Raw genomic sequence first — 24,588 nt, forward strand, 5'->3', positions numbered from 1 at the left:
CACCCTCATCTTTTGCCTTATTTCTCCAGCTATGGCGATTTCAGAACAAGGACTCTGACAGAACAACATGTACATCCTCGATGCACAGAACTTTTCACACCTGTTGAATCGAACAGACTGTTGGATCTGCACACACATGCCAACCCAAACCTGCGGAGAACTACTGATGCATGCTGTACCATTTAACCTTACAGTATGGACTAATTATCCTTTACAGAGAGGTGTTTTCATTAACTCTCCAGTTAATAATACCATACTACACATTGGTAGCCGTATTCAAGAGACTGCCGCTCTTTGTTGGGACTATGATACAGGGGATGGAAAGGGACTTCAGGTGGGAAATTTCCATATTTAACTGAACCTTTGTATTAATCACTGAACACTTACATAAGTATACCACATATGTATGCAATTGGCAGATTTCAGGATGTGCAGTGGGAGACCCAAGCAGGTACAGAAAGTATAGAGGGGATGAGGGATTTACCCTTTGTAGTTATATAGCCCAAATGATAACCAATGACATGACCACTAATCTGTTAGGAAACATATGGATGTTATGTGGGCGTAGAGCATATATGTACATTTCCCCAAGATGGAGAGACAGATGCACTTTAGCCTACATCCTCCCCTCATACTATGCAGTCAAAAATTTACCCAAAGCAAGGCTCCGTAACAAAAGGGAGGCGATAAATAATCCCATAGAAAAGTATACAGAAACTCAGATAGCTAGAAGCCTGTTTCCCCCAATGGGAACAGCTATGAATTACAGGGACTTACACATCCTAGCTAACTGGACGACTGCCCTATTTAATCAGACAGTCCATGCATTAAAACTACTCACAACAGAAGTCTCTCAGAATAGAGAAGTAGCATTCAGAACCGCTATCCTTAGAAACCATTTTAGCTTTAAAGGGTGGTGTTTGTGCATTAATTGGATCTCATTGCTGTGTGTACATATCAGACTATAAAGCAAACCTCACACATACTATAGAGCAGATAGAAACCATGGTTGCTGATGCACCACTTTCAGACAGAATACCAACTTCTCCATGGGATTGGCTATGGTCCTGGCTCCCTGATAATTCTGGTCTCAAAAGGGTGATTTCTATTATAATAACCATAATTGTCTTAATTATCTGCCTGTGATGCTGTATTCAGTGCATACCCAACCTCATATCCATACTGAAACCTTGCTCTCAGCCCGGATACAAAGATGTCTTGTAAGATGCCTAATAGGGAATCATGAGCCCTGCAGCGTTGGCACACCACGCTGCACCAGCTCTGGGTGATATGGAGATTCAGGAGCTCATCGGCAGCTGGCACACCACACCGAATCAGCTTTCTTCTCTCCATAATCCCCCTTCCCCTATTTCCAGCCCATACCAAGACATAACAGATTTCAGTAAGGGTCTAAAGCTTTACTGAGCTGCCTAAACAAAAACAGAAAGGGTGAGATGTGGGAAATATAAGCTTTGCCAGCAAGCCATTTCATCAGGGTTTAAACATTAACTTCCCTTCTCCCTGACCTTTGCCTGAATAAAAGCATCACTTGTGCTTAAGTCTCTGCCTGGGAAAGGATACCTGACTATCATGTATTTCTCTGGCTTGTGCTTAGCCCTGAATTCCTGGGGGAGGGGCTGGGTGTTCCCTAGTCAGAGGCAGGACGAAGTCAGGAGGTATAGATTTCAGCAGCCAATGAGATGATCCGTGCACACCCCCTGAGCCAAAGCCAATAGTGTAGGGACTCATCTGTTGCTATGGGGAAAGTAGCCAATCATGTAATGACACATCATCTGCCTTTGTATGAATGTACAATAAAAGAGATCGCTGCATTGTGCTCAAGTCTCTTTTACCTGCCTGCCATGAAAGCTGCCTGAAGTGTCTTCTTTGCCTCCATATTCAACACCATCCACTCTGCCCAGCAAGCTTCACTCTTCTTTTTTCTCATACTTATCTGTTTCTCTTGGCTCTTAGTAACCTTTGGTTCTATTTCCCTTTCACCCCCACCATTAATGTAGAGAGCAGTGATGGAGCTGCATCCAAGTGAAATATCAAGCTTGATTAGTTAGGGGTAGTAACCGCCGCAATAAGCATGCTACACCCATACTTATTTGCTTACCCAGATTATATTATTCAGCCCTTATTGGTTGTTTTTCTTCTCCCCTGCCGTTGAAGCAGAAAGCTATGCTGGATATGTGTGAAATATTAGTTTTTCTTCTCCCCTGCCGTTGAAGCAGAGAGCTATGCTGGATATGCGTGAAGTATCAGTTTTTCTTCTCCCTTGCCGTTGAAGCAGAGAGCTATGCTGGATAAGCGTGAACTATTAGTTTTACTTTTCCCCTGCCGTTTAAGCAGAGAGCTATGCTGGATATGCTTGAAGTATCAGTTTTACTTCTCCCCTGCTGTTGAAGCAGAGAGCTATGTTGGATATGCGTGAAGTATTAAGTTTTACTTCTCCCCTGCCGTTGAAGCAGAGAGCTATGCTGGATATGCATTGAAAGTGAAGTATGCATTGAAAGCCACATTAACTATCAACAAATATTGAATAAGCCTAATAATTGGTAATACCTATAGCCTATGAACTCACTGTTAATTTTACATACTCTTACCCACCCCTGTTTTTTTTTAAATTTGGAGATGGCAGCCCTCCATCCTTCCACTCCGTGAAGGTGGAACACCAACCACTGGCCACTGGCATCCCGCTCCGTGAATGCTTCTGTGGCTACTGCCGGGTCAACATAATTGCCGGGTCAACATCCAAAAACTCCGGCTGCAGAGGAAGAAAGCAGGCCTCGAGTGCCGCCAGTGGACCTATACCACCGGCAGTGAAGGGAAGAAGAGGCCCGTGCATGATCTGACCAGGAGCAGGAGGGAGCGTGCTCAGCTGCTGCTCCTTCTCCTGTGCCAGCCCCGCGGTATTAAAAAATTGCGGAGCTATCACTTCTTTTCTGCTGATCTCAGCCAGGTTCTCCAGAGACTACTGATCCATAAGCTATACTCCAAGCTGGAGAAATGAACTTTTGAAAAGGAGAGCTTACCCTTCCTGGGGTACATAATTTCTAGCAGTGGCTTCCGCATGGATCCCGAGAAAGTAAAGTGTATTCTGAATTGGCCGCATCCCTCCGGTCTTTGTCCCTTACAGAGATTCTTAGGATGACAAATATGGAGAGCGGGAGCTTTTTAAAATCCTTATTAGTTTTAATTATTGGGTGTTATTTGGTGTGTCTGCTGTTTTGACATATTTTATCGATGTTTAGGAAAGTTTTAAAAATTTGTACAGGAGCATCTAATTATTGAATATTATTCTATTTTCAACTGTTTTGAAATGTATATTTTTAGTATGGTTTTACTATTCTGATTGATTTATATTTTTTGATTGTATTGTTTTGAAGAATAGTGATTTTCTGGTTTTCCATTGTTGCACTGCATACAGAATCTGGCTTGTGGTTTCCAGTTCAGTTTTTGTCTGAATGTGTGTGTGTGTGTGAGAGAGAGAGAGAGAGAGGAAGCATGTGTGTGTGTGTGTGTGTGTGTGTGAGAGAGAGAGAGAGAGAGAGAGAGAGAGATGGAAGAAGCATGTCTGTTTGTGAGACAGGTACAGAGAAAGTGTGTGTGTGTCTCTCTCTCACACACACACACACACACACACACACTCCCTCCGTCTCTCACCAAGAATGTATGTGTGTGTATGAGAGAGAGAGGGAGCGTATTGTGTGTGTGTGCGTGCTCCCAGTCTACAACAATATTAGGCTGACAGATATGGAGAACGGGAGATTTTTAAAATTCTTATTAGTTTTAATTATTGGGAGTTATTTGATGTGCCTGCTGTTTTGAAATATTTTATCGATGTTTAGGAAATGTTTAAATTATACATTGGGGGAGGGGGGTTGCTGCTAAAGAAGTATCCGCCCCAGGTACCAAATACTCTAGGTATGTCTCTGCCCAGATGTGCAAAAAGTCACATACAAGGTATTTGGTACTGACATGATTACAACTTTATATATCTGCCATGAAAAATAAGGTTGAGGAGCACCCTTTCATACTAGCTAGGAAAGCCTTGTGTCTCCCACAAGCTCTGCCATATCCTTTAAGAGAATTAAAGAAAAAAATTAGAATGTGGCTTACCCAAGGTAGGTTCCACTCCCTCCCCCTATTCCCAAAAGAACACACCTTTAACGTGTACTATTTTTGGCATCGAAACTTTATACCTCACTTATTCAGCTGAAGTGATGAATCACTACTTAGCCAGGAGGCTCTATAGCAATATAAGCATGATCTAGGCTGCACCTGCAGATCAAATACCTCACATTCCATGACTTGGTTGTCAGGCAGACTCAAACAATTTCTCACCGACACATTGTGCATCACGGCACACAACATGAACACCTTGCACACCATATCCGATGCTAATGGTAGCCACTCACCAGTGATCCAGACAACAGAAACTCAGTTTCAGAATGCTAAAGGTTTAATCATTAACAACCTGCATAACACCCTGGTCTATGCTGTAGTCCTTTTCAATTTTACACTAATAAAGAATGAACAGTGCCAGTAGTCAAGGTGTCACCTACCAAAACGCAAAAACAGAGAAAGGTTAGTTTATGTTACAATTTCAACTGCTATGCAGCCTCAACATACCCTGACTATGGTGCCTTCTTATCAGCAGGGGCCTCCAGTGATCCCCGCTCAGAACTGTTCTTGTTCTTGCTGTCTTGTCCCTGGTATAATGACAGCCAGTGCTGCAGTCTCCCCTCCACCAGGGGACCTCAACGAGCATACACTCCAGGCTGGCCAAGCCTGTACCACACCCAAACGCCAACCCTACATAATCCTGCTTTATCAAACCCAAGATGCTTCTGCATTGAGTCACCCTTGGCTGCTTGCCCTGGTCACGCTGCAGCAGGTTTTGTGGGGGAAAAGCCTCTTCCCCCCACCACTGCTACCACCTTTTTTTTCTTTTCTCTCTCTTCCAACTGCTGCATCTAGGTTTTTTTTTCTCTGCTTTCCCAATTAAAAAGCAAACAAACTTGCTTTCCCCTTCCTCCCCTTTTCTGGCCTTGCATCTGCTCCTCTCCAGAGTCTGCTCACCAGCTGAATTTTCCCTGCTGCCCCCGCCAAAAAACCCCAAAATAAAACAAGGTAAGTTCCTTTTTTATTCCTTCCTTTTGGTTTAGGGAAATTTAGGGCAGCGGGGACAGCTGTGTGAGCAGACACCTAGGGGAGATGTTATTTCGCCCTAGCTTGATGGTACCCTGTTATAGAGTCCATCAAGCTAGGGTGATGTCAAATCTTCACTAAGGTGTACTGTGGTTCATACGTCTCACTCTACATGAGAAACTGGCCCCTATACCACCACCAACACCTCACCTCGTGCTATTAGATGGCCATCCTATTGATATATAAGAATTTGACTAATATGAAGGCCTTGTAGATAGGTTCTCTTTCTCTCTCATATGAAAACATGGGGTGTGATAAGTTTACCAATGCAAAGCAGTATGTTATTGCATGGTGCAGTAATTCTAAAATTTCCCTAAACATACCCCTTTTTCTTATCGCATCATTATCAATGCATTAACTCATTTTGACGAATCTAGGAGTAAGTATGAGCAATAAACTGTAATATTAAAGAATTTGATTCTTTTTGGTTATATTTTTTTCAGCATTTCCAGGATACTTGAAGAAAATTCCAAAAGTAAGTATAACCTCTCTTTGTTTAAATGTCTTGGCTCTATAAACTCTCTTTCTCTTGCTTTCTTTACTCTACTTCTGTTCTCTGTATTTACAGTATCCTCTCTATTAAAGACATTCCTTATATGTGTGCACAATATCTCTGTGTTCTCTCTTTATCTCTGAGCTTCTCAGTTGCTATATATTTGTGTAGTTTTTGTTAAAAATGTCTAACATTTTGTTGTAGCTGTGAGTGTTTGGTGCATGCACTTATCTATTTTCAGTTGCGCTTCACTCCATGCTATACCTGGTGTATGTAGCTAGACTCCTTATAGCTGGCGATCGCGGCTTAAGTGGCCATAGGGTACTCTCCGACAATGCAGCAGCTAGATGAAGCCACCTTCTCTGGAACAGATGCCATCAGAAGCCAAAATTGTGTCCTGACTTTAAATAAAACAACAATGTGTACACTGATTACACTGACCCTGGTGATCTTCTACCAGTGTGCTACTGTTTTACTATGTATGGTCTATGCAGGCTAGTTGAACTTGACTATGCTTTGTGAAAAAATACATTGATTATTAATACTTCCCTATCTTTAATGTTACAGAGGCAATATATCTTCTTTCTCCCTCCGGAGGTATTTATCATATACTCACTCTCCCAGAATTTTGCTTATTTACACTCACACACGCTGCAAGGTGTCTTTATGTTATGTAAGGGCCTCGAAAGGCCTTGCATTCTGTTACAAATCGGTGGTTTTAGTGTGCCCATGGGCCTCAGCCCAACCCCGGCCATCCAGGGCCGAACCAAGGGTTGACGGTGGCCCCGCATGGCTGAACACTCTACCCTCTGCCAGGCCGGCAAGCTCCCATGGCCAAACATCCGAGGATGTTGGAAGGTGAATGGTCCTCCGACCATTCCGGGCCCTTTCGGACCTGCTGCGAGCAGCATGGAGCAGCAGGCCTGGCCTGAGGTTGAGGGCAGACGGGCCTTGACACGAAGACACTGGAGTTGATGCAACGGCATCACATGGCACGAAGACACTTGGCAGAAGATGTGACACCAGGGCTGTGGATACAAGACACCAGGATCGATGCGGACGGCATCGCAGACGAGACACTTGACTAGATTGATGCAGACGGCATCCAAGACGAGGATACATGGCTGGAATGCATCCAGCCATGTGTCTTGCATCCGAAGCAAGACACATGGCTGGATAAGGCAGACGAAGACACATGGCATCAAAAGGCTAACACAGGGCAAGGACATTGGTACTGTCTCTCAGGGCGCCCTACTCAGGCCACCCGCGGGACTGAGTCGCGGACCACCCTGTCCGTTACGCGCCCTACACAGCCCCAAGGCTGGTCACGGACCACGACGGGAGCGGGACAGCGCAGGAACACACATCAGGCTTCACAGTTCAGGAGCACAGGACAACCGTCCACTGGTAGCCTAGTCCACCCAGGAATACTGCATCTGAGGGACCCCCGGCCTACCGGACCAGAAGGCTCCAGAGCGAGGACGAGACGGAGTGAAGGCAAGAACATCAGGAGGGCAGGAACACCAGGACGAAGACGAAGAAACCTGGACATGGACCTCAGGCGAAGACGTGGAACATGAAACAAGACATCAAGGTGAGGAGCTCCACGAAGAAGACCTTACATAGTCTCTGGCAGGCAGGAGCCTCCAGAGCGAAGACTGACCACGATGCAAGGCAAGGCATGAAGAACGGAGCAGCCCTATATAGGGCTCAGGCAGGAAATAGTCCTTGAGGTGGGGCCCAGACACTTCCTGTGTCTGGCCCTTTAAATACTGAAGAGAGACGCAGCTGCGCGTCTAAGCAAGCAGGGGCAGGGCTGAGCAGGACCATGGACAGCGGCCTGCACAGCGTCTGCACGTGGTGACGCAGAGAAGGCAGGAGAGAGCCTGGACGCAGGCTCCAGCGTCAGCAGTGGCTCCAGCCGCTGTGGGAGGCCCCGGGGGCGGCTCCTGCCGCTAATCGAGCCCGGGGCTGTGGCCTGGACGCCGCGAAGATGGCGATTGCGTCAGGGGCGTCCCTGCCCCATGGGAGGCCGCGGCTCCGACCGCGGAGCCAAAGATGGATGCAGGAGGCCTCTGGGCCGCGTGGGCAGGCCGAGGGCGGCGTCCTGCCGCCTCGGCGAAGAAAGCTGCGTGAGGTGAGTCCGTGCCTGCTCGCGGGGGGACCCGCGAGCAGGGCAATTCATAACACTTTAGAGGGATAATTATCTCTCCTCCTTATTTGAGTGTGAAGATATTATTTGGAGTTTAACCAGGTTAATATTAAGAAGCTGTGTTCCATTTTTAATTCAATTACAGCATGTTACCCTGTTCATCTGAGATTCTCTTTACACAATTATCCTGTGTTCTTTCATGAAACACAAGAATTCTTATTTTCCTTTCTTTTTTTCTTCTATCACTCTCCCTTTTACTTTGGCTCTGAATGTCAAAGGGGAGAAAGCACCTCCAGCTGAACAGGGAAATAATTAAGGAGAGTTAAAAACATGCACAATTCCCAGATAAATAGGCTCAAACTGACAATGGGGTCTGTTAGGATTTTATCTTAAATCCTAGTCTTAATTTGTCCATACGCTCTTCCAATTCAGTAATTTTCTTTTGCTGAGTTTCTATTATTTCAGAATTTCTTTTCAATGAATTATTAGTTTCAGTCACTGCATCTGTCAAATTCATAATAGATGTATCTAACTTAGCAATGTAATTCCATAATGTTTCCATTGTGATATTAACCGGTTTCAATATCACAGTCTTAGTAATTTTAGATTTAGTGGTCATCTCAGAATCTTGTTGTTTTTTCACTCCAATTTTCTTCTCAATCTTTGGTGTACTTTCTTCATTGGGGATCATCTGGAAGCTATTAGTATCCTTCAAATCAGGTAATGAAGGTGATGTTTGTAGACAGCTCACCAGATATTATTTCTTTAATTTTCCTCTGTTCTTCTCTGTCCATCTCCAGACTCGTCAGCTCTTCTCGGGGGATTCCTGGTAATTCTTGGGGGGAAACCCCTTCTTTACCAGGTGGTGGAGGTGTTACCGGACTTAGAGATCTCCTTGACCATGAGGGGTAGTTTCCGCTCCAAAACCACTCCTACAGTGGTCTCCTCTACGGGGGTTATCAGAGGGCTATCTAGCCATTCTGCCACACTCTTATGGCCTGACTCTGCTGTAGGAATACCAGAGGAAGGTTTCAGTTTAGCCTTCCTCTTGCTATGTGGCATTTTTTCAAACAAAACAAAAAAGAGGCAAAGAGAGATACTAACCATGAAGAGACAAAAATGGCTGTCCTTACTGTCCTCTTTTATGGAGGCTACTTAGGAGAAAATAATGTCCAAAGAAACCATATGCCTACCTGAGGCAGATCTATAGAAATTCGAGTAAAAATTGTATCAGAATTCAGGCAATATCCAGGTGAATCCCAGGCGAAGCTGGGCAAAGCCACGCGCTCCTTATGCACGCATGGCTTTGGCGGGGTGCTGACTGCAGCTGCGTGCCACGGAAGGGCCATTTTTAGCTCTCCTTCCGGCCCCTCCCGATGACATCGGCGATGCTGATTGGAAGCAGGGTCCCGTCAGGGCAAGGTTTCAAAGTCTTACCCCCGGAGTGACTTCTGTAACAAGGTAATGTCTCTACTATAGCCTCAGAGAATGAATCTCGGGAGGGCCGCTTTTAGCTCTCCTTCTGGCCCCTCCCAATGACGTCGGCGACGCTGATTGGAAGCAGGGTCCCATCAAGGCAAGGTTTCAAAGTCTTACCCCCGGAGTGACTTCTGCAACAAGGTAATGTCTCTCCTATAGCCTCCAAAAGCATTAATTATTATCTTAGCTTTTCTCTCACTCTGTTACATTTAACGGCTTGTGGGATGCCACCGCAAGCTGCTGTACTTACCACCGAGGCCGACAGACTGCTGGTTGCAGTAATGCTGCTCCCTGCCATCAAAACCGCACTGTATAGCTTACATGCTGGCATGGTATCTAGGCCCTGCTGTTCTCCTCCTCTGATGAACACTCCCTCTAGGTGTGCAAGTGTGGCATGAAACACTTCTTAAAGGAGCTGTGGCAGGAGTTTGGTTCTGGGTGCCCTTTAATGATGTCAGCTGCCACTGATATTTCAGTCAGCCTCATTTGCCCTACCAGTGCCTCAGCAACAATTTCAATGTATTATCCACTATGATGCTTAGATCTTTTTCCTGGGTGGTAGCTCCTAATATGGAACCGAACGTTGTGAAACTACAGCATGGATTATTTTCCTAAATGTATCACCTTGCACTTGTCCACATTCAATTTCATCTGTCATTTGGATGCCCAACCTTCCAGTCTTGCAAGGTCCTCTGGAAATTTATCATAATCCACTTGTGATTTAACTACTCTGAATAATTTTGTATCATCTGCAAATTTGATTACCTCATCGTATTCCTATCCAGATCATTTATAAATATATTGAAAAGCACCAGTCTAAGTACAGATCCCTGAGGCACTCCACTGTTTACCTTTTTCCACTGAGAAAATTGACCATTTAATCCTACTCTCTGTTTCCTGTCTTTCAAACAGTTTGTAATCCACAAAAGGACACTGCCTCCTATCCCATGATTTTTTAGTTTCCTTAGAAGCCTCTCATGAGGGACTTTGTCAAACACCTTCTGAAAATCCAAATACACTACATCTACCGGTTCACCTTTATCCACGTTTATTAACCCCTTCAAAAAAATGAAACAGACTTGTGAGGCAAGTCTTGCCTTGGGTAAATCCATGCTGTGTTCCATTAAACCAGGTCTTTCTATATGCTCTGTGATTTTGATCTTTAGAATAGTTTCCACTATTTTTCCCAGCTCTGAAATCAGGCTCACTGGTTTATAGTTTCCTGGATCGCCCCTGGAGCCCTTTTTAAATATTGAGGTTACATTGGCCACCCTCCAGTCTTCAGTTACAATGGATGATTTTTATGATAGGTTACACATTTTAACTAATAGATCTGAAATTTCATTTTTGAGTTCCTTCAGAATCCTGGGGTGCATACCATCCGATCCAGGTGATTTTCTATATTGCCAATTACACCTTCCAGGTTCACAGTGATTTGATTTAGTTCATCTGAATCATCATCCTTGAAAACCATCTCTGAAACTGGTATCTCCCCAAAATTCTCATTAGTAAACTTAGAAGCAAAGAATTCATTTAGACTTTCTGCAATAGCCTTATCTTCTAACCCCAAACAACCAGCTCTAAAATCCCACCAAGAGAACTCATAAATCTACAACAAAGGTCCATACAATCTCAATAACATCAGCTATTATAACGATAATGTTAAGAAACTAAATAGCGTATGTTATTCAATGTTATAATGTTATAATTGTTAAAGCAATACATAGATGTAGGTTTTACAATGTTACTATGTAAAGATAATATGACCACCGTCACATTATCAAAAAAGTTATCATGTAAACCGATGTGATACCCATGTGTGAATGTCGGTATATAAAAACAAATAAATAAATAAATAGATAGATAAGTAAGGGGATATAGATGGAGAGTGACCTAACTGAGCACGTAAGGTTTGCCAAGCTTTCCACACTGTTACGAAAAGGCCTCCCTGTTTGACTAAGGGCTGCAAATCATTATGCTGGCCACGTAGAACTGAGTGTGGATGTAGCAGAGTAGTTAAGGCTCTCTCAACCTCATCTGGCATATATTGCGCCATATACATCCTACAAAAAGGTGGTAATAGAGCAAGGGAAGTGTTATGCTTCCCGGCCGCAGTAGGCCCGCGTACGGACCTATTCACCCCCGCCGCCTCCATCCCCAAGCGCCTGCAGCATCCTCTGCCGCTTCCGACTCCTCTGCGGTTCCTCCCTGCACCCGGCGGGCCTCTCCACATGGGCCGTGGAGAGACGCCGCCATCCTGCCTCCTCTGGGCCCTGGCTTAGGTGTGCTCTCGTCTCTCGCTCTCTTAAAGGGGCCGCGGCGGGAAAATAGCCTGCGGCCTCGGATGATGTCATCACTGGGCCTCTGTATAAAAGGCAGGGCCCAGCCACTTGTTCCCTGCCTTGGCAACAGGTTTCCACAATAGCTTGTGTGCTCATTGCCCATCGTTCCTGGTTCCTGCTCCTGACTTCGTTCCTGGTTCCTGATCCTGACTCCATTCCTGGTTCCTGTTTGCTCCTCGGTCTCCTCCTTGTTCCCTCGGACTAATCCTCTGGCTTTGACCCCTGCTTCATTGGACTTTGCTTTGACTGATCCTCTGGCTTTGACCCCTGCTTCGTTGGACTACGCTTGGACTGATTCTCTGGCTCTGACCCTTGCTCTGCTTCCTGGCACCTTGCTTGCTTAGCCGCCTGCCCCGACTCCAGCGTTCCTTGATCTTCTCTACAGTATCCAATGGACTTGGCCTTACAGGCTTTGGCACATTGCTACCTGGACACCTCCTGTCTTACTCTGTTCCTGACGGCGTCCAGGTCTCTGGAACCCTGCCTTGTCCGGACCATCCTTGGTCCTCCGACACCTCTGGTGATCCCTGGTATACCCTTGTTACCAACTACTGGGAGTCATCATACGAAGGCCTGCCTAAGACCAGCTGACCCCGGCACCCAAGGGCTCAATCTGTGGGGAACAAGGGCTGGTATTGGCGAAGCTCCAGTTGGCCTCAGTCTCCTAGTCTGCTCCGCCTCCCGACGGTGGGGACCCGTAGGGTTTGCCCTGCGGGAAGCGTCAACCCCACCTCGGACCAAGAGTCCACCACCAAAAATGCAAAAAATTCCAAAAATTCCAAAAATGCAAAAAATCCTTTCCTCTCTAAGAAAATATAGGGAATCATGTTAGTGATCGTCAATGCCAGGTCATATTCATAAGAAGTTAAAGAGAATTGTTCAGCTTGGAGAAGAGATAGCTGAGGGGAGATTTGACAGAGGACTACAAAATCATAAAAGGACTTGAATGGGTCAATGTGAATTGTTTATTTACTCTTTTGGATAATACAAAGACTAGGGGCATTCTATGAAGTTTGCCAGCAGCAAATTTAAAACAAATCAGAGAAAATTATTTTTCACTCAATGCACAATTAAGCTCTATAATTCATTGCCCAAAGATGTGGTTAAGGCAGTTAATGTAGCTGGGTTTAAAAAGGTTTGGATAATTTCCTGGAGAAGAAGTCCATAAACTGCAATTAATCAATAGGAAATAGCCACTACTTGTTGCCAGCATTAGTAGCATGGGATCTATTTGCCAGATACTAGTGACTTGGATTGGCCACTGTTGGAAACAGGATACTGGACTTGATGGACCCTTGATCTGACCCAGTATGGCATATCTTATGTTCTTATGTTGTTCATGTTTATTTTTAATGATATTATGTTTTCCTGTTGCTTGCCTAGGATTGTAGTTACGTGGAAAATATTTTAAATAAATAAATATAAATATTCAAAAATTGACTAACTCTGTTTAAGCTTTTAGGTTCTCCAGTTTTAAACTACATTTCAAATAAGTCACACAACAAGGACGCCGTATCTTTCTTTTATGCCTTGATTGCAATTGTGAAATCCAAATGCATAAATCTGAAAGGCTCAATTTTTGAGAGGTTGTTCGAAGACTTGAAATTGCTGATAATGCTTATACATCTCATACTTGTGGTATTTTAACCACAGGCATAAGTTAATGTGGCTAAATATACACCTGTATTTTACATGCTTATCTCTTCCTGTAGTTTATAAGATACATGTATGTTCACCCCCTAACGTATACACATGTACACAAGAACACATACTTTATATGCATGGAAATTTGATTTTAAAAGAAGCGCGTGAGGCCTACATGTGCGTGCGCTACCTGGCGCTCGCACATGTACGCCTGATTTTATAACATGCACACGCAGGTGCGCGCATGTTATAAAATCCGGAGTCAGCGCACGAAAGGGGATGCACAATTGTGCACCTTGTGCGTGCCGAGCCTGCGCTGCCTTCCTCCATTCCCTCCCAGGCCGCTCCAAAATCGAATCCTAAACAAAGCCTTTCAGCCTTTAAAGAAAAAAAAATTAATTCTGAGCAGTAGGAGGTCTCAATAATCTGTCTGTTTAGATTTAGGTATGCAAAATTCTGCCAACTGAGATTTAGTTTGAGAGGGACACAGAAGGTATCCATAGCCGTTCCACTCTATGCAGAACTGGAGATTGAACTACTTTCAAAATGGACCTTCCTCATAGATAAAATAACATCTGTTAGACACAGGTTGTTGCTAGATTCTCACCACTGAACAAAATATCTGTGCGGATGGCATCTGCACTAGTAGGGTGGAAAGAGCTCTATTAAGTAGAAATCTGCAACTTTTGAAGGAGAAAAGACTGCACAGCTTGAATCCACAGCTGCCTATCATTTTATCAAGGTTAATGAATTTGTTAGTTCTTCAAGATCACTAGTGCATTAGGAGCTAGGTGACCTTAATGATTCAGGCATTAGGCATTGCTTCAAATTGCATCACTGCAAATGCCTTGCAAAGAGAAATAATTTGGTGAGATACTTGAAAGACTAGTCTTGAGTCAAGATGAATCGAAACTACAGAGAATTCCTGAGGATAAGTTAAATATTAGATTTTACAGAGGGTGCCAGAAAACCTAGAACAAATGTTTTTACAAAAAGTGGATCCACATTACCAAAGACTAGTAAGTCTTGGATGTGCCCTAGAATTGGTTTCCCCAATGCATTCATGTTTTTCTTTTCCATGTATATCACCAGCGAAGACAATTGCTATACTGGCAACACAAAAATTAATAAAGCCAATACTGTTATGTTCTGCTCCATAGCAAAAGCAAGGATGTTAATCATCAGGCTTTGAAATTCCAAAAGAAATAAAGAAAAAAATATTTAAAAGGATTGATTTTGCATGTGGGAAGTAATTGTGGCGTTTTGTAGTATTGAATGCTCCAATCTTGTATTAAAACCATTAAAGGTATTCACTAAGCCAGCCATCATGTCCCACAGTACGACAAGGGTTATGACCTGAGGGCATGCGGGGACAACCAATGGGGCACATTTGGGTAATCCTCCCATGGGGTTTTGCAGAGTTCCTCCCGAGGGTTCTTCCCCGACTACCCCTGGTCCCAGCCCAGTACCTGATATTACATCGCTATTCGGAGTCCCTGGATTGTTGGCGTCCGTTGATCCCGCTTCTCCCGAAGCCGCAATTGCCACTGTTCCCTCTGCAGACAAATCAGGAAGGGGTCCTCTGATAAGCGGTCTGGGCTGTAATACCACCTCAGCCCTCTGCATCGGCACTTGTCTCGGATCTGGACTCAAGGATAACTTCTCCATTGACTGAATCGAAGCTCTCTCTCCGACTAGCCCCGCGGTGTCCTCGTTCCTCGGGATGTTTGTTGCCGGGCTGAGAAAGTTCGTAATTTCTTGTTGACCCGTTACTGAAGGTAAGGAAACTGAGGGAAAAACGTGAATTTTCCCCTTTCTTTTCGCTGGCATTGTTGAGAAGAAAAAGTAACTTTAGGGAGCTTCAAGAATCCTGACTTCCCCAGCCTCTCAGCGTGCCGCCATCTTAGGAGCCCCGGCTCTTACGGTTTTCAAATGTTTCTGAAAATGCTAGACCTATCAGAGCAACAAATTAAAATAAACTATAATCCTGAATACTGAATATACATTAAAAAATATGGGGTCAGCAATCTGATTTTGTGTGCCTTTTAAATTCAGAATTGCATTTTCACGTTTTGTGTTTGGTTATAGTCATGAAGAAAACTGTTTAATGCTAGTGGCCTGATGCTCAAAAGCATTTACATGTTTAATGTAAAAACACTTTATCCATGGAAGCAGCCTTTTGAAAATTGCTGTAACATATGCCTTTGATTTGTCAGTAGGTTTTTGCCTGCATTAGGAGAAGTCCATTAACTGCTATTAATCAATAGGGAATAGCCACTGCTTGTTGCCAGCATTAGTAGCATGGGATATACTTAGTTTTTGGGTACTTGCCAGGTTCTTATGGCCTGGATTGGCCACTGTTGGAAACAGGATACTGGGCTTGATGGACCCTTGGTCTGACCCAGTATGGCATATCTTATGTTCTTATGCATGTACTTTCCGTGTATATAATTTCTAGTTCTGGAAATGTGTGGTAACATTGGCAAAATAGCTCCATAGACTTTGAAGCCCCAGAATTGTGCAGGAGTGCTGCCTTTTCTCAATTACTAGGGTACAGAGGAGGATAACCCTAGCATGGCATGACCTCTGTCAATTCTATAACCAGCAGGCCTTCTACCCCTGAGAGATAAGAACTTCAAGGAGGTAGACTCAGGAACAATTAGGTACAGGCATGGGAAAGAAGGGAACTAAAAGGGGTGGGGGGAGGGGGGCAAAGAACTTGTATGCTTATTTACCCAAGATGGTGAATTGCAAAAGAGGAAGACAAAAAGACTGTCCAAGAAAATGTGAAATCTACCAGATGGTCAAACTCTGCTAGGCAAAGGACAGTGTGTAAACACATTGCTATGAGACATATTACAACATTCCTGATATATTCTGTCAACTAATAGTATCCCAAACATTCTGCAGCACATTATAAATCTTTTAAAACATCTAAATCTTTGTAGTAGTTTTTATTTGTATTTACATTTATTCAAAAGATTTGCATCACCAAGCTCAAAATTATAGGTGAGGGCTTTAAATTGCAACACAGAACTTACACTTTTAAATAGCCCTTTGTTCTAATAGATTAATAAAATTATAAAATTCTCATCTGCTTAACAGTTTTAATTTTAATAAATGAAAGGCTAAGGGCATCATATAAAATGAACAAGAGACTCTGGCAAAACACCATAAAGGCACTTTGGGAAACACTAATGAATATACACACATAAGTTGGGAATATCAATACATACATACAGGCTCCGTACCTGACTTCAGTGCCAGGAAAAATAGTGGAAAGTGTTCTAAACATCAAAATCACAGAACATATAGAAAGACATGGTTTAATGTAACAAAGTCAGCATGGCTTTACCCAGGGCAAGTCTTGCCTCACAAATCTGCTTCACTTTTTTGACGGAGTTAATAAACATGTGGACAAAGGTGAACCGGTAGATGTAGTATACTTGGATTTTTAGAAGGCTTTTGACAAAGTTCCTCATGAGAGGCTTCTAGGAAAAGTAAAAAGTCATGGGATAGGTGGCAATGTCCTTTTGTGGATTATAAACTGGCTAAAAGACAGGAAACAGAGAGAAGGATTAAATGGACAATTTTATCAGTGGAAGGGAATGGGCAATGGAGTGCCTCAGGGATCTGTATTGGGACCCGTACTTTTCAATTTATTTATAAATGATCTGGAAAGAAATATGACAAGTGAGGTAATCAAATTTGCAGATGATACCAAATTGTTCAGAGTAGTTAAATCACAAGCAGATTGTGATAAATTGCAGGAAGACCTTCTGAGACTGGAAAATTGGGTATCCAAGTGGCAGATGAAATTTAATGTGGAAAAGTGCAAGGTGATGCATATAGGGAAAAATAACCCATGCTATAGTTACACAATGTTAGGTTCCATATTAGGTGCCACCACCCAAGAAAGAGATCTAGGCCTCATAGTGGATAACACATTGAAATTGTCAGTTCAGTGTGCTGCAGCAGTCAAAAAAGCAAACAGAATGTTGGGAATTATTAGAAAGGGAATGGTGAATAAAACGGAAAATGTCATAATGCCTCTGTATCGCTCCATGGTGAGACCGTACCTTGAATACTGTGTACAATTCTGGTCGCCGCATCTCAAAAAAGATATAGTTGCAATGGAGAAGGTACAGAGAAGGATGATCCACATGATAAAGGGAATGGAACAGCTCCCCTATGAGGAAAGACTAAAGAGGTTAGGACTTTTCAGCCTGGAGAAGAGACAGCTGAGGGGGGACATGATAGAGGTGTTTAAAATCATGAGAGGTCTAGAATGGGTTAATGTGAATCAGTTATTTAGTCTTTCGGATAATAGAAAGACTAGGGGGCATGCCATGAAGTTAGCATGTGGCACATTTAAAACTAATCGGAGATAGTTCTTTTTCACTCAACACACAATTAAACTCTGGAATTTGTTGCCAGAGGATGTGGTTAGTAGAGATGTGAATCGGAACCGGAATCGATTCTGATTCCGGTTCCGATTCACATGTGGGTTTTTTTCAATCGGGCCCGATCGCGGTTTTGTTTATCGGCTGCGCCCCAGCCGATAAACAAAAAACCCACCCCAACCCTTTAAAAGTAACCCTTTAGCTTCCCCCACCCTCCCGACCCCTGCAAAAAACTTTTTACAGGTACCTGGTGGTCCAGTGGGGGTCCCAGAAGTGATCTCCCGCGATCTCCCACTCCGGGCCGTCCTCCCACTTCCGGGCCGTCGGCTGCCACTAATCAAAATGGCGCCGATGGCCCTTTGCCCTTACCATGTGACAGGGTATCCGTGCCATTGGCCGGATCCTGTCACATGGTAGGAGCACTGGATGGCCGGCGCCATCTTGTGCTCCTACCATGTGACAGGGGCTGACCAATGGCACCGATAGCCCCTGTGACATAGTAAGGGCAAAGGCTATCGGCGCCATTTTGAATACTGGCAGCCGACGGTCCGAGTGCAGGAGGTCGCTCCTGGACCCCCGCTGGACTTTTGGCAAGTCTTGTGGGGGTCAGGAGGGTCCCCCAAGACTTGCCAAAAGCCCTGGTGGTCCAGCGGGGGTCCGGGAGCGATCTCTTGCACTCGGGCCATCGGCTGCCAGTAATCAAAATGGTGCCGATAGCCTTTGCCCTTACTATGTCACAGGGGCTACCAGTGCCATTGGTCAGCCCCTGTCACATGGTAGGAGCACAAGATGGCGCCAGCCATCCAGTGCTCCTACCATGTGACAGGATCTGGTCAATGGCACGGATACTCTGTCACATGGTAAGGGCAAAGGGCCATCGGCGCCATTTTGATTAGTGGCAGCTGACGGCCCAGGAGCGGGAGGATGGCCTGGAGCGGGAGATCGCGGGAGATCACTCCTGGGTCCCCCACTGGACCATCAGGTACCTGTAAAAGGTTTTTGGGGGGGTCGGGAGGGTGGGGGACGCTAAGGGGTTACTTTTAAAGGGTCAGGGTGGGTTTAGGGGTTAATTTTGTGTGCCGTTTTTCCCGCCCTCCCCCAAAACGATAAGGGAACCCCCACGATCAATATCGTGGGGTTTTCCTATCGTTTTGGGGGAGCCCCCGATTTCTGACGATTTTGAAAATATTGATGATATTTTCAATCGTCCGAAGCCCGATTCACATCCCTAGTGGTTAGTGCAGTTAGTGAAGCTGTGTTTAAAAAAGGATTAGGTAAGTTCTTGGAGGAGAAGTCCATTACCTGCTATTAATTAAGTTGACTTATATAATAACCACCGCTATTATTAGCAACGGTAACATGGAATAGACTTAGTTTTTGGGTACTTGCCAGGTTCTTATGGCCTGGATTGGCCACTGTTGGAAACAGGATGCTGGGCTTGATGGACCCTTGGTCTGACCCAGTATGGCATGTTCTTATGTTCTTATTTTTAACTGATGTTATAAAAGTATACACATATAATTACCGCCCCAAACAATTTCTAGCACATGCATATAATTACCATCCATTTATTTACAAAGGCAGGTATTCTATATCTGTGTGTGTATTCTCTGTGCAGAATGTGCCCAGTGGGGTATTTTTCAAAAGGATTTACACGTGTAAAATGAAACTACTATTGTAGCTATTTTCAAAAGTCATTTACCTGCGTAAAGTGCACTTACACAATGCAATGGCATACATTGTAGCAATTTTTAAAAGCCCACTTACATAGGTAAAGCATATTTACCAATGTAAAACCCATTTTTAAGTGTGTAAAAGCTTTTGAAAATCAGGCCCAATGGCTGTCAAAAAGGTCCCCAGTTTTTCTCACCAGAGGAAGTCTCTATGCTTGAGAATGAAGTCCTCAAGACAGAAAATCATCTTTTTGGGCTATATCCACCAAAATGAATGTTTATCAGAAGCAAAAAGTATGGCTAGCCATGGCTAACAGACTAAATGTCATCATCCACAACCTTAAGAATATTGAGGACCTACGGAAAAGGTAGAGGGACCTCCACAAAAAGGTGAAGGTCAAACAGGTTCCTTCTCACCTGACTCTACCTAACTTCAAGTGCAAGATGCTGTCCACACTGGATGAAGCAACTTTCTCTGTGATGAGCCAATGTGATACCTCCTGCTCCGAAATGACACAAAGTAAGTATCATGTGTACTTTGACTGATACAAATAAGACTGTCCCTGTCTATAGTTATTGAAGGCTTGTTTGTTATGGTCTATGGCAGAGCTGGCAAGTTACTCAGCTCCATAGAAGTTTTTGGTCAACACCCTCTAACACATTATAGTACCTGCAGTAGGAATTTACATGGGATGAATCAGGGAATTCAAAGACCAGAATGCATCGGGATATATATTGATAATCACACCTGGTTACAAAGTTTCCTTCCTGCAATTGGTTACCTGGGCAGCTTGCCTTTGCTTCCTAGAAGATAGACAAGAAGCAGATTCTCATGATGTTGAAAACATCTCTTTCCCCATAGCAAAGCATTTATTGCAGTTTTGCTAGCTGTGCCTGTATCGTATTAATCTCTCTGGCAGCATGATTTATTAGAGGCTAAGAAGTCCTAGCCTGCTATGCCTAGTTTATTGAAGGCTAAAAGGGTTGGAGGCCATGGCTCTATCCTCTGTGGGGAAGGTGTGATGCCTAGAAAACTGCATTCCAACCTAGAAAGCGTTCCTTGAATGATGAGTCAATGCCAGCTATCCTCGCCTCCTTCTCATCTGATGCTTAGGCCTGGCATACCACATGAACTCATAGCTATTTTCCATACAAAATGAATGCTGTAGATTGATTAGTAATATAGTTGTTCTACTTGCAGCAGAAGAAAATTACATCTCTGCTGAGCACCCATGCTGCAGTCTCATTCTTGTACAACAGGAGGGGGAAAAGCCTGGACTGTCATCTCTGGAGCAGGCAAGAGGCATGGAGGGGACAGCCACATTGAAAATCAAGAATGAGAAGAGCCAGCAGATATGGGGATAGAGGAGGAAGACCAGGAGAAGGACAAGTAGAAGCTGATGCCCAAGGATGAAACCTTGATGACTTTTAATGATCCACAATCTCCTCAGCTGTTTCCAGATGTGCTGGAAAAGGCCACCATGCATCTCACCACTGTAGAGTCAGTACAGCATCCTGTAGCCACTGCCAAAATGTCCTTCATTCCCTAAAAGGAAAGGATAATGAAGCAGAATGACCAGATAGCTGAGCTGCTAGGAAGTGTTCAGGAAGAGCTGCACAGAATAAGGGATAGGGATGTGAATCGTTTTTTGACGATTTAAAATATCGTCCGATATATTTTAAATCGTCAAAAATCGTTAGGGCCACAATACAATACCAATTCCCCCGATTTATCGTCAAAAAATCGTAAATCGGGGGAAGGGGGAGGGCAGGAAAACCGGCACACTAAAACACCCTAAAACCCACCCCCAACCCTTTAAATTAAATCCCTCACCCTCCCGAACTCCCCCCCAAATGCCTTAAATTACTTGGGGGTCCAGCGGCGGTCCGGAACGGTCTCCTGCAATTGAATCGTGTTGTCTTCAGCCGGCGCCATTCTGCGCCGCCATTTTGCAAAATGGTGGCGCAAAATGGAGGCGGCCATAGACCAACACGAATCGTTTTCCGTACCCGTACGGAAAACGATTCGCGGCAGGAAATCGCTCCCGGACCCCCGCTGGACCCCCAGGGACTTTTGGCCAGCTTGGGGGGGCCTCCTGACCCCCACAAGACTTGCCAAAAGTCCAGCGGGGGTCCGGAACGACCTCCTGCAGTCGAATCGTGTTGGTCTATGGCCGCCGCCATTTTGCAAAATGGCGGCGCAGAATGGCGCTGGCTGAAGACAACACGATTCAATTGCAGGAGACCGTTCCGGACCGCCGCTGGACCCCCAGGTAATTTAAGGCATTTGGGGGGGGGTTCGGGAGGGTGGGGGATTTAATTTAAAGGGTCGGGGTGGGTTTTAGGGTGTTTTAGTCTGCCGGTTTTCCTCCCCTCCCCTTCCCCCGATTTAGCTACGGACCGCCGCTGGACCCCCAGGTAATTTAAGGCATTTGGGGGGGGGGGTTCGGGAGGGTGGGGGATTTAATTTAAAGGGTCGGGGGTGGGTTTTATGGTGTTTTAGTGTGCCGGTTTTCCTGCCCTCCCCCTTCCCCCGATTTAGCTACGGACCGCCGCTGGACCCCCAGGTAATTTAAGGCATTGGGGGGGGGTTCGGGAGGGTGGGGGATTTAATTTAAAGGGTCGGGGGTGGGTTTTAGGGGGTTTTAGTGTGCCGGTTCATGATTTTAACGATTTTCACGATACTCTAAACACCCAAACGGCGACGATACAATTCCTTCCCCCTCCCAGCTGAAATCGATTGTTAAGACGATCGAGGACATGATTCACATCTCTAATAAGGGATGTGTTTGAGCTCATACTGGAGTAGATGGTCTCAGAGCAAGGTCACATGTCTCCTTCCCCTCCTCCCTTCTCCTCTTCATCCTCCTTCCTCCCCCTCCTGCACCCTCTGGAATAATACTTCTAGATGCCTTGGACTTTGTGGCTACATCTCAAAGCCCTTTTCAGTTAGTCCCAATGAGCTTTTTGCCCCCTCAGAAGCCAATGTGAGATCTGACTGCACCCCCTTCCTCTTGTGACATAGCTATAGAGTGGGTGCATCAGGGAGCCTGTGTCAGCCATCAGAAGTGTTGGAAGTCCACAAAAACCACAGATTAGCCCCTCTGTGTATTATTTTATATATATGTTTCAATATTTTTTATTGCATTTATTTTATTTCTTTATTTATTTAGTGATTTTTTTATATACCGCGGCACGTTAAAAACATCACCTCGGTTTACAATAAACAATAATTCAGCAACAGGCTTTACAGACAAATTGAAATAAAGTGGACATGATATATATCAAAATAACAACAAAATAAAAACAAATACAATAAACCAATGGTGATCATATTCCCTAGTTAATGGCAAGTCTAATAATAAATGGTAGTTCAGAGACCAATAAAGTCAAAATTAGCAGTGAGAAGGATAAAATCGGCATGTAGCAATGATTCAGGGAGAACAAGAAAAGTAATCGGCATTTCAGAAGAGAAGAGGATCATTGAGTGTAAGCTTGTTCGAACAGCCATTTTTTGAGGTTTTGCTTAAATTTCTTATGGCAGGGTTCGAGACGCAGGTCTGTGGGCATTTTGTTCCAGATGTTGGTCCCGGCAATAGTGAATGTGCGGTCTCTTGTAGCGACGGGCTTGATGTGTTTAATTGTAGAAGAGGTGAGTTTGGCTTGGTGCATTTTTCTTATTGGTCTGTTTGATGTGTGGAAAATAAAATGATTGGAGAACCATTGCATATCTTGGTTATGGATCGATTTATGTATGAGGGAGAGAACTTTGAATAAAATTCTAGATGCTACAGGAAGCCAGTGAAGGAACATGTCATGATCATGTCAAGATCAATAATTTTCAATACAACACATAAGCATAAGTATATATATATACTCACACACACACACACACACACACACATATATTCACTGTAAATAAATACTCATGATTTAGATGTATCTCAGTATTAATAGTGTCTTTGTATCAATGTATTCTTTATGTAGACAGCCTGGACATGGGCATGGCACTATAATTTTTCAAGTGCCACTTCTCTTCTCAGTATAAGGAGGCTCTGGGTCTTCACCCTCAGGAGGCTAGCCATGGATCTTTGCTAGATTATGTAGTAAATCAAAAAAGAAGCCTCATATCTTAGTGGGAGTATATAGCAGACATCCCCCTAATTTGTCCAGACATCTAAAGTGGTTTTCAGTTGGCCAAAAGTCCTTTCTATTGCAGCTGTGGTCTACCTGCATACCTTGTTGTAGTGTTCACCTGCAGGTTCCTCAGGGTATCCTAGGGGGATCATAAACCAGGTTTTGAAGGGATAGGCTCTTTCATCTGTGGAAGAGAAGGCAAAAAGAGCGTTAGGAGAGGTAAAGGTGGAGTTCACTATTGTTGGCCATTGGAAAGGTTTGAGAAGTCCTCCTTCTATAGAACTGTAAGACATATTAGAAGCATAATGAAAGACCAGAGCAATGGATAGGTAGAGACTAATGGTTTGCAGTGCTGCATGCTTTCCAAAAAGACATCCTCCTATGATTTGCCATGCTCAATGTGGTCATGTCAGTGGAAGTGAGGTGGAGACAAAATCAGTATCTGAATTCAAGAAAGCATACAATAAATACAGGGGATCTTTGAGGGAGTGATAGGAATTGTAAAGCTAAATTAGTTGGGTGGATGGACTGACAAGATAGGCCAAATGATCTTTTTCTGTTGTCATGTTTGTATCTTTCTATGTTTCTAGAATATAGGCATTGTGTTATGAGACTAGAAACCAAGTGAGCTCTGAATGTTTGATGACATAAAAGGTTTTTTAAAAAACTCTTAAAAACTTGGTTATTCAAAAATAGTTTTTTAAAGAAATAACTCATCTAGATAATACACCTTAATGGCAACATTTGCAACTTAGGTAACAGCTGGGAGCATATCTGAAATATATAGGAAACTGATGAAGGGCTAATTTTAAATTTGTTGTTAGTTTTATTTTAAATTATATTTGTTATTATAAATTTGTATGTTTGAAGTGTGAACCGCTTTAACTGTCTAAAAAGCAGTATAGAAATAAAGTAAATACATAAAAATAAAGAGAAGATTTCAGTTATGAGACCTCTGGCACTGGAGCCCCCTTGTATATTGAGGAAGTGAAAGACCTTGTAATTGTGGTTGCTAGCCTCTGTCCCAGCTGGGGGCTTGATTCTAATA

General features: G+C 44.0%; 1 protein-coding gene across 1 annotated transcript in view; it reads left to right on the plus strand.

Annotated features, from left to right (window-relative positions):
• The window catches only part of LGSN (lengsin, lens protein with glutamine synthetase domain), a 214,840-nt gene that overhangs the window by 38,522 nt on the left and 151,730 nt on the right, over nucleotides 1-24,588 (plus strand). The window contains exon 2 of the mRNA XM_029596867.1: nucleotides 5,661-5,692. Coding sequence (XP_029452727.1) covers nucleotides 5,661-5,692 — 32 coding nt within the window. The remainder of the gene's footprint in view (nucleotides 1-5,660; nucleotides 5,693-24,588) is intronic.

This window comes from Rhinatrema bivittatum, chromosome 3 (assembly GCF_901001135.1).
Source record: "Rhinatrema bivittatum chromosome 3, aRhiBiv1.1, whole genome shotgun sequence".
Classification (NCBI taxonomy): domain Eukaryota; kingdom Metazoa; phylum Chordata; class Amphibia; order Gymnophiona; family Rhinatrematidae; genus Rhinatrema; species Rhinatrema bivittatum.